This window comes from Loxodonta africana, chromosome 20 (genome assembly GCF_030014295.1).
Source record: "Loxodonta africana isolate mLoxAfr1 chromosome 20, mLoxAfr1.hap2, whole genome shotgun sequence".
Taxonomy (NCBI): domain Eukaryota; kingdom Metazoa; phylum Chordata; class Mammalia; order Proboscidea; family Elephantidae; genus Loxodonta; species Loxodonta africana.
The window spans coordinates 48,636,630-48,646,912 of record NC_087361.1 but is presented as its reverse complement, the minus strand read 5'-3'; the positions used below and the strand labels follow the sequence as shown (position 1 = coordinate 48,646,912).

At 48.3% G+C, this 10,283-nt stretch overlaps 1 protein-coding gene across 4 annotated transcripts in view; it reads left to right on the top strand.

Moving 5' to 3' along the window:
- Positions 1–7,123: 7,123 nt before the first annotated feature.
- The window catches only part of APP (amyloid beta precursor protein), a 295,049-nt gene continuing 291,889 nt past the window's right edge, over positions 7,124–10,283 (top strand). For 2 of the 4 annotated variants that reach the window (XM_064273131.1, XM_064273130.1), the window contains exon 1: positions 7,151–7,290. In XM_064273131.1, coding sequence (XP_064129201.1) covers positions 7,234–7,290 — 57 coding nt within the window. In that variant the 5' untranslated portion in view covers positions 7,151–7,233. Of the gene's footprint in view, positions 7,291–10,283 lie in introns of all 4 variants that reach the window. The other 2 variants (XM_064273133.1, XM_064273132.1) reach the window with 2 other exon arrangements.

Genomic DNA, 10,283 nt, shown 5'->3' with positions numbered 1-10,283 from the left:
GGAATTACTGTACATGGTGGTGTAGTGGTTAAGAGCTATGGCTGCTAACCAAAAGGTTGGCAGTTTGAATTCACCAGTCGCTCCTTGGAAACCCTTTGGAGCAGATCTACACTGTCCAATAGGGTTGCTATGAGTCAAAATCGACTCAGTGGCATAAGGTTTTGTTTTGGTTTTACTGTACATGAAGGACGAACACTTCCCATCCCCCTGGTGTGATTTATGAGGAGACAAAGGGGTCCAGTTTTCTTGGAGCGTACGATCCCTTCCACCTCAGTGTTTGTCCCCAGTGTTGACTGTTGGCAATGGCCTCAGGCCGTGGCGACTCCCAGTGAGAGCTAAGCCTTCCAGACTCTGCTCTGGGGAGTGACTCTGCATGGACCATGTGATGTGGCCCGCTCTTCAGCAGGGGACAACCAGCCCAGAGCAATTTTTTCAGCAAGCATGATTCATATCTTTTGCATACCTGGCACATTCCCTTGGGAGTGGTCAGGGTTTTGCCTAATTCTCAGCATACAGGCTGCAACTCCATCCCTTTCTCTCCCACTCAAGAGAGCATGCTGTTAGGTGCTGTTGAGTTGATTTCGATTGACAGCAACCCTATGCACAACAGAAGGAAACATTGCCCGATCCTGTACCATCCTCACAATCATTGCTGTGCTTGAGCCCACTGCTGCAGCCACTGTCAATCCATCTCATTGAGGGTCTTCCTCTCCTCTGATCCTCCACTTTATAAACATGACATCCTTCTCTGGGGACTGGCCCCTCCTGATAACGTGTCCAAAGTATGTGAGACAAAGTCTTGCCATCCTTGCTTCTAAGGAGCATTCTGGTCGTACTCCTTCCAAGACAGATTTGTTTATTCTTCCGGCAGTCCATGGTATCTTTAATATTCTTCTCCAACAGCACAGTTCAATGGTGTCAAATCTTCTTGGTGTTCCTTATTCATTGTCCAGCTTTCACATGCATATTAGAATGCAACTAAGAGTAGCTTGATGTACCGGTTACTTTAAATCTTCTCTCTTTAACACATTTTTTTAAAAGTAAATCATTCACAAATTTGGAATTTTTATTAGCAACAAATTACTTAGGGATCTACTAGCATGTCAGTCTCTCCCAGCACTAGGCTGGGACCACTGTGCCAAAGCGCAGCCCCGTGGCACAGTCAACTCAAGGTCAGATCCAGGACTATGCAGGCCACACAAGTGACAACAATTATGAATTGCTGTTCTCTCAAGAGATGAGAACTGATTTCTACTGTAAACCAGGCATTGTGCTGGGTACCTTCTCTGCTCATCACTATTCCGGTTGAAGAGGGGAGCATTTCTCTCTTTTTTTTTTCTCCTTCAGAAAACTTAGACTCTGGTAGGTTCCATAACCATTCCCAAAGCTAATAGCGGTCAACCTTTCTCCAAGCCTGGGTCATTTTCCACCACAGTGTACCTTTGTGCTATTATCCACAGTTCTCTAAGGAAGAGAATGATGTAATGCCCATATGGTTCCATGAAATCTTCCTGTTGTTTGCTGTTGGGTGCCGTCTAGTCAATTCCAACTCATAATGACCCCACAGATAGCGTAGACCTGCCCTGTAGGGTTTTCTTGGCTCTAATCTTTACGGATGCAGATAAGAGCCTCTGGGTGGGTTTGAACTGCTAGCTTTTCAGTTAGCAGCTGAATGCTTAACCATTGTGCCAGGAAGTCTCCTTAAATCTTCCCACTGATGATTGGATTTTCATACTCCCCATGTCTGGGCTTGGTATGTAGGACCCATTTTTTTCTCCCCTCTTGTCCTTACTTTTTATTCCATAAAGTATAGGAATATTCTTTTAAATCAGCCCTTGCAATAGCCCTGGAATTATCACCATTCCTCAAATTATGTAAGCCTGCCACCAACTGTGGTCCCTGTTTAAATATGTAATGTTGTTGTCCTGTCGAGTTACTATGGAAATAACCCTGTGATGGTTAAGATTGTGTGTCAACCTGTCTGGGCCATGCTTCTCAGTCTTTATATGTGATCATCCTCATGGTGATGAGAGTAGCCAATCAGTTGAAAGGGAGTTTCTTTGGGTGTGTGGCCTGCATCCTAATGTAAGTGGACATTCTGGCTTTTGCCTGCTCTGGATCCTGCAGCTGGCTCCTGTTCATCTGACCTCTCTGGCTCTTGGGACTTCAGCTAGCAGCTTATTTGCTGATCTTGGGATTCATCGATCTTCACAGCCTGTGGGCAAGCGCCCTGCTCTCCGACCTACCAATCTTGGGTTCGCCGGGCCCTGTGGCCATGTTAATCAGGAGAAGATTCTATTCGAATCCATGGACTTGGGACATTCCAGCCTCTGCAAGCATGTGAGCCCTTTCCTTGATATAAATCTCCTCTGTGTATATATTTATATGCGTTACCGATTTTGCTTCTGAACCCAGCCTAAGACACATACCAAGGCAGTTTGTAAAACATCATTTACTTGAGTAGGAAGGCTATCTCTTAAGTAGTTTTGTGCAGTGATTGCAGGGAAGGACTAATCTTAAAAGTACTATATTGTTTGAAACTATATAATAGTAGATAGCTGCAGTAGTAAAGACCTATACATGAAGTAGCAACTTAAGGAAAAAGGCAGGTAAGATGTAATATCCTCTGCCTACAAGCAAGTCTGTCAGATATGTGCAGGTAAATGCAGATACATTAATTTCTAGTGATTTTTTTTCTTTTTAATGAGTGAACACAAAATATTTTTTTCTGTTCATTAAAAAGAAAAAAATATCATTATGTAAAGGAAAAATGTGTCCATCATTGGGAGAAACAATTTTATTGTGAAAAGTTCAGACTTCTATAGATGTTGAAGGCTGTGGCAGAGATAAAGAAATTAATAATGCCCTTTCGTGTTAGAGAAGGTAGAAGGAGATTGGAGAATGCAACTCAGAATCTACTATGGTTTGCAAAGAGAAATTGGCATGAAGTTCTGGAAGAAAAGACCACTTAAAAAGTGTGGAAAACTCTCAAATATGCCACTGTATCTGCCATCACAGATAATACCTATTAAGGTAGCACCTTCATAAAACCAAACCAAATCAAACCCATTGCCATCAAGTTGATTCCGACCGACAACAACCCTATAGGACAGAGTAGAACTGCCCTATAGGGTTTCCAAGGAGCAGCTGGTGGATTCAAACTACTGACCTTTTGGTTAGCAGCTGAGCTCTTAACCACTGGACCCCAAGGGCTCCGCACCTCCATAGAGGGTACCATAATCCCCAACACTATTGGAAGTCTGAAGTGGCAATCCAAATATTCAACCAGGAGAGAGCTAAAGAAACTAAGTCCCTGGTTACCTGGGCAGCATTCTGAATTTAAGAATAAAACGTTGAAAGAATATATTCCCAAGGATGAATACGAGGGTAGCTTAAAACACATGAGATCGCCATGAGTTGGAACCAACTTGATGGGAAATTAGTACTGGTAAAATACAAGACTAATTTTAGGAGTTCTAAATGTCAATACAAGTTTAGACTTTGTTAAAAAAAAAATTCTAAGAGAATATGTAGAAGACCATTTAATTCATGTTCAGAGACTGACAATCATGGGAGGCATAAGCCAGCTGCATAGGGATGGTGATACAATGGTAGTGCTTGGCAGAGAGAAGGCAGAACTCTTCAATTTCTGAGTTTTCTGTTCAGTTGAATGATTTTCCAACTGAAAAGGGTAGAAGAACCACTGGTCATCCCCGTAATAAAAGCTAACATTTGGTGACAGGATCACAGAACAGGTTTTGTTTTTGTTGTTAGGATCCCATGCCCAACAGAAGTAAACATTGCCTATTGTGATCCATTGGCAGATTTTTGGACGTTGGTTGCCAGGCCTTTCTTCCTAGTCCTTCTTAGTCTGGAGGCCCCACTGAAACTTATTCATCATCATAGCAACACGCAAGACTCCACTCGGGGTGGTGGCTGTGCATGAGGTGCATTTGGCTGGGAATTGACCTCAGGTCTCTTGCACGGAAGGCAAGAATTCTACCAGTGAATCACTACTGCCCTCAGAACAAGTCTTAACTGCTCTTAATGAGGGCCCATCTTCTGGCTTAGACTAAAATCAAGTTGGTGATCTTTGCAGGGCACAGATAACAGCCTAAACACAAGATGACAGAGGTGTGGCTCAGCAGCACCATGTATAAAATAGACTTGGGAAGTTTGATAGTGAGTGTGACCCATCTGAGCCCATGCGAGGAGGGGTTCTCCACTAAAAAAAAAATCAAATGCAGCCTTTGGCTGGAGAATGAGGTGGGCAATAGACCATTCTACATGGCAAAGGTCAGATAACTCTTGGAATATTGTAAAAGACACAGATAAATCAGAACACATTTAGAGGAGGGTAGCCAGGATGGAGAGGAACCGAAAACCATTGAAGAAAGCACCTGTTTTGCCTGGCAAACAGTGGACTCTGGGAAGCTGCATGAAAGTAGCAAGCAAATGTCTGAAGATCTGTGGCATGGTAGATTCAGCTTGCTCTGCTTGGTCGCTGGGGGTACAATGAGGATATTTCAGTGTGAGTTTAAAGAAAGGGATGCAGGCTTTAAATGGGATAAGGACTCTTATAACCAAAAGAGCCCACAGACAGAATGCCCTGTCTGAAGAGCTCCTGAGTTTCAAAATGAGGCATTTAAGCCTAGGGTGCAGATCTCAGCGGATGGGTAGTTGGTCTTCTTCCCAGTGTTGTCGTGTTTTAACTAGGGATCCTCCACTATCTCCGGCTCAGCCGATCTGGGTGGTGCCTCAGGGCAGGAAATGGCATTAAATACAGAACAGAGGTAGCAGCGGAGAAGTACAAAGTCATTAGAAACTCTGAGTAGTGACGGAACAGGAGAAAACATAGGCGATGCCCATTGTTTTGACAGTTAGCAACTAATCAACTTTCCCCAGAAGGAAGACCCTGACCAGGGAGTACGTGAGTGTGATGAACTTCAATCGCAGAAAAGAGAAACTCTCCAATCTAAGAACTTGTGTTTTTATAGATTGTAACCTCATCGCTATGTCTTTGAATTCCACGCTCAACGAAAGTCCCTTTCTCCTACAAACTGCTTCCTTCTTCCCAGGACCAGCTCCATGTGTGTCTGACCACGTGCAGCCACGCAGGGTCCCACGCTCACCAGGGCCCTGAGCTCTGCTGTCACTCTCTTAACATTCTTCCTAACTTTTGAGCAAGGGGTTCCACATTTTCATTTTGCACTGAAAACAAAAAAACCAAACCTTTCCCTTTACCAAAGAGCGCCTGGTGGATTCCAACTGCCGACCTTTTGGTTAACAGCTGTAGCTCTTAACCACTACGCCACCAGGTTTCCTCATTTTGCACTGGGCCCCACAAATTATCTAGCTGGTCCTACTCCCTGCCTATCTTCAGTCATTCCTCTTTGCATTCAGATGTTTTCAGTTGCTCATACAAACCTAGAACAGAGAGGGAATCCTGGTCAATGTGTCTGAGAGGCAGCATGGTAGGGAAGATGGACAACAAGGTTATAAAATAGGAATAATTACCGTACCCGCCTCATTGGCTTTTGTAGGAATTAAATGGCATAATGCATGCAAACAAATAATGCATGATAGTAAATCGTTGTCCTTATTTGTTGAGGGCACAGAAAGGGCATTCACGGGAAAAAAGTAACCCCAGGGTCAGGACTGGATACCTAGTGCTGGGAAAGCTAGAAGACAGCATTCGGGGTGCTGGCAGATAAAGGGAGCCCTGGTGGCGCAGTGGTTGAGCGTTCAGCTGCTAACCAAAAGCTTGCAGTTCAATCCACCAGCCTTTCTTGTAAACCTTACGAGGCAGTTCCACTCTGTTCTATACAGCCTGATATTAGAATCGTCTGGATGGCAATGGGTTTGGAAGATAAACCCTAGCTTCTTCCCAAGGAGGAAGTTGGCCTCCCTGAGCCATCATCCCACAGGGCTCGGGATCCTCGGTCAGCGCAGCGAGCAGGGGAGAGCCGAGATCGGTTTTTACCGCAGCCCTTTCACGGGTGGGGAACCCTCCCCCCCCGTCCCGCTGTAGCCTGCGGCTTGAAAACTGATGCACCTTCAGGCTAAGAGCAGGGGCTACTTTCGGGCAGTTCTAGAATGTTCAGGGCCCGGACACTGGATAGTTTATGCAGAATCTAGGGGAAAGTGGCTTTCCAGAAGGTTCATTTCTGTAATTCAGGGCAGACACAATGAAAAACAAGGACAGAGTTTGAGGTCAGAAGTTCCTAGCCATGGGGGGTCGAATAAGAATCCTCTCTCAAGATCCCTTCCCTCCTAACTTCCACTTTATCCCCTTTCCAGATGGATAATGCGTCTCTGCCTGATAAATCCCCGCTGACGGCCCCCTTCTCTAAAACAAGCAAAAACACAACAAGAATGTGAAAAACCCTCCTTTCAAGGAGGAGAAAAATGGGTCGCCCCGCTTCTTTGCCAGGTTCCGCGCCTTTCTCCTTTGGTTCTTTCTAAAGATAGAAATTTCAGGTTGCTCGTGGCTGCTTTTGACCGAAAAAAGAAAAAAATGAGTCGTTTGGTCTCTCAACAAGCAAAGAGATCCTATTTCCTTTAAGCTTTGCTTGTTCCCATTCTCTTAGAGAAACGCCTCCCCCACCTCTCCAAACCAAGAGCAAAAAAAAAAAAAAAAGGAAAAAAGAAACCGAAATGCTGATAAAAACGCACCCCAGCAGCAGTCCTTTATATGACATCCCAGAGAGGCCTGTGGGGTCGGATGACTCCAGCTCACGGGAACGAGCCAGGAGCGCTCTCGACTTTTCTGGAGCCCAAACGTCCTACGATTCACCTTTCCCCGATCCTGCACTGCCCTTCTCCTCGCCCCAGACCCTCCCTCCTATGGCCCCCGGGGTCCAGGTGGGCGGTGGGCCCGGAAGGCGCGCGGGGTGCTGGAGGAGACGAGGGCGCTGCACCTGTGGGCGCGGGGGACCGGGGCGGGAGCGTGGGCCCCTCGTGGCCAGAGCGGGCGCAGCTCCCCGGCGGCTCCGCTAGGGGTCTCTCTCGGGTGCCGAGCGGGGTGGGCCGGATCAACTGACTCCCGGGCTCCCATCTCCGCCGCCGCACTCCTGCTCCGTCAGTTTCCTCGGCAGCAGTAGGCGAGAGCACCCGGAGCAGCGCGAGCGCGGGGCCACCGGAGACGCGGGCTCGGCGGAGGCACGGGCAGAGCTAGGGCGCGGCGGACCCCACTGGCACAGCAGCGCACTCGGTGCCGCGCGCAGGGTCGCGATGCTGCCTGGTTTGGCACTGCTCCTGCTGGCCGCCTGGACGGCCAGGGCGCTGGAGGTGGGTGCCGCGCCTCTGGAGAGGGGGGAGGGCGACCACCGGGAAGACCGATCCCCCCAAGTCTTTAACCCAGAGAAGCCGGGACCAGCCGAGGGAGCCCGTCTCTGCTCCGCGCCCACACCCCCACTGGCAGGCACCCTGCATCCCCGCCTCCGCCCAGCCCTGCCCCGGGGACGCGCGCTCCGGCCCGCGGAGCGGGAGCAGGCGAGGAATCGGGCTCCCCCGTCCGCGCCACCTGGGGCGAGAAGGGGAGGGGACCACCCTGAGCCCAAGTCCCTGCCCTGGGGGTGGGAGCCAAGGGAGGCGAGAAGCTTCCAGATGTGGCCGGGGTGGGGGCACGTGGGGGAAACCGAAAACGCTGCGTCCCTAGAACCTCGGCTATGAAATCGCTGCCCTTTCCTTGCTGGGGCCCTGGAGAGGACGAGCCGGGGCAGCTCGAGGAGCTTTCCCCTGCCTTTTCCGTCCCGTTCCCCTTCCTTTCCCACCCCCAACGTCCCTTCTCGGCCCGAACCTCCCGCTTCTCCTTCGCTGCTGCTCGCGGCGACCGCCCGGGTGTGACCCAGCTGGAGTCGGCGGCCGAGTCGCGCATCGCCTTTCGCAGGCAAAACTTTGTACATTTCCGCGTCTCCCTTTTGTGTAAGTTGTGAGAGATGGGAGGGGTCGGAGACCCGCAACCGCCCTACGTCTCCCCGGAGCCCGGAGGTCCCGAGCATTCTCTGGCACCTTCACCTTCTCCCCGAGAGGGAGAAGGTCTCCGGGAACAAAAGCCGCGACACCCCGCCCTGGGGCGCGGTAGGCAGAGCCACGTTAGTCTCTGTGCGCCACCAAGACTCCCGCCCGGCTCCCTTCCCGGTGCTGCGCGCCTGCCCGGGAGGGGCTGGGGCGCTGAGGGGGCCTCCCTGGCAGAGCCCCGGGGCCCCTGTCTCCCCCTCCCCCACGCCACCTCTGAGGCTTGCTAATGCCGCGCTGGGTGGTGTGATGTCCTTGGGGAGAAACGCGTGGGGAGTGGGGTGTGCGTCTGGACAGGGCCGTGGTGGGTGGTGGGGAGTCACGGGCTCTCCCCGCCTGCGCATCAAAGGAGGCGTTTGTCTGAGGAAGACGCGGCCTGGTCCCTGGCGGCGCTGGGTTCTCTGGTTTAATCTTCTGGGGGGCGCAGGCTGCTGGGGAGGGGCCGCAGGGTCTTTTTTTTCTAGGGTGCAGATAAAAGGATTGAATTGAGTGAAGATTAAGACGGAGAAGATGGCGCCTCTGCAGTGCAGCACAGAAAAGCTGTGGAGGCTGCAGCCTGGTGAAATCCACCCACCACTAGGTGTTTAGCAAGTCTTCCCCATTCATCCAACTCTCGAACATTCGGCTAATGCCTTGTGCGGAAAGGCTTTCTTTTTATCTGAAGATGCTTAGAAGTTGTTTGCGTGACAGTTGGGGCTGAGGAGGTTGTATTTCTCGTTGGGTTGGGTTCCCATTTGCTATCTTATATTTGCAATCCCCCCACAATTTTTTTTTCTTCTTTTCCTCCCCTACCTCGTGGTAATTTCCCCCCCCCCAAAAAAAAAAAAAATTCCGGAGAAACGTTTTTCCTGCAGTTTCATTAAGACTGTACAGAACACCACACACGCCATTACAGATTTTTAGTCCTTAACTTACAAGGGCATTGAACTTTTTTTTTTCCCTTCTGGTTTTTACCCACAAGTGGCTCGAGAATCACCTTAAAGACTAGTTAAGACAGTTTGTTTTAAGAGTCAAGAATTTGGTGTTGCGTAATGCATTTTCTTTCTTAAATGCGTTGAATTAATGGGACTTAGATTTCTCCATAGCTTAAATTTATTTGTACGATTATTTAGGTTTTCCTGAATGACCTTATTACAAGTTAAAAAACACAAGTTAGGTCGTTAAAAGCATATTATAAGCTTTATTTTTGAAGCTTGTGTCAAAACAGTTAACTTTCTTGAGCAGCCTCTTTTTTTCTGTATAAAATGAGGCTGCACGTAGGCAAATATAATTCAGACTTAGGGTCCAGCCTGTTGGGTTGCATTTTTTGTTCTTTCTGCCATACTTCTGGACGTTTTTACTGGTTATTGTCACCTCCTTCAAAGAGTGGAGGTGAGATTCACATTAGTCCATTTTTCAATTTGCTGGCAGTTCTATTGCAAGCCTCGGTGGAAGGCTAAGGCAGTTCACTCTAATAAGGCTTGAGAGGGATTTATCCAGTCACGTCTGTGCCCACTAAAAAGATGTAATCTTTTGTAAAGCTTAGAAAACAGGTCTGCTGCAGGTGGGTGTGAAGAAGAACTGAATAAGGTTAATGGTGAAGGAGCCTCAGCTTGGGGGAAGGCGTTGTTATTACCTGGGTGGATGATTTTGCTTGATACAGGTATGGGTTTAAAAAAAAACCCCGATATTTATTCATTCAAACTTGTTTCCTCTTGTTTTATCTTCTTATATTGGGAGACACAACCTAATCGCTATAACCTGCCTTAATGCTGATGCTATTTCGCAGGTAATAGAAACCTGTCCATACTGAATATAATACTGCCTGGAAGGTAGAAACCTGCTCATAGCATAGTGAAGGTTAGCTTGGATCGCCATCTATAAGGAGTCACTGTGTCTTGCTGATCAGTGCGAAGCCATGGTAACCAGCAGGGAGCAAAAAGATTTCCCTCTTGTCACCCTAACCAGCAGAGGCTCCTGGGAGCACTAGCCTAGGCTGTTAGGACTACGGAGATGTTACCAGATGGAGCAATCCCTAGTCCTGAGCAAGGAGGTGAAAAGGAACATGTGATTTAAATAGGTCACAGGGTTAAATTATGGAGAACTGTTTAAAAAAAAAAAGTATGAAAAAGATGGAGTGTGGTCAACTGAAAACTATTGGTTTGAAGGGAAGTGGAGAGGTTATTAGCTTTATGGGAATGACTCTCTCCCTGTTACTAAAGGATCCCTATTTCACGTACCTGTTTATGGCACACTAGAGGCTTTCTGTACAGATACTTGTGTAA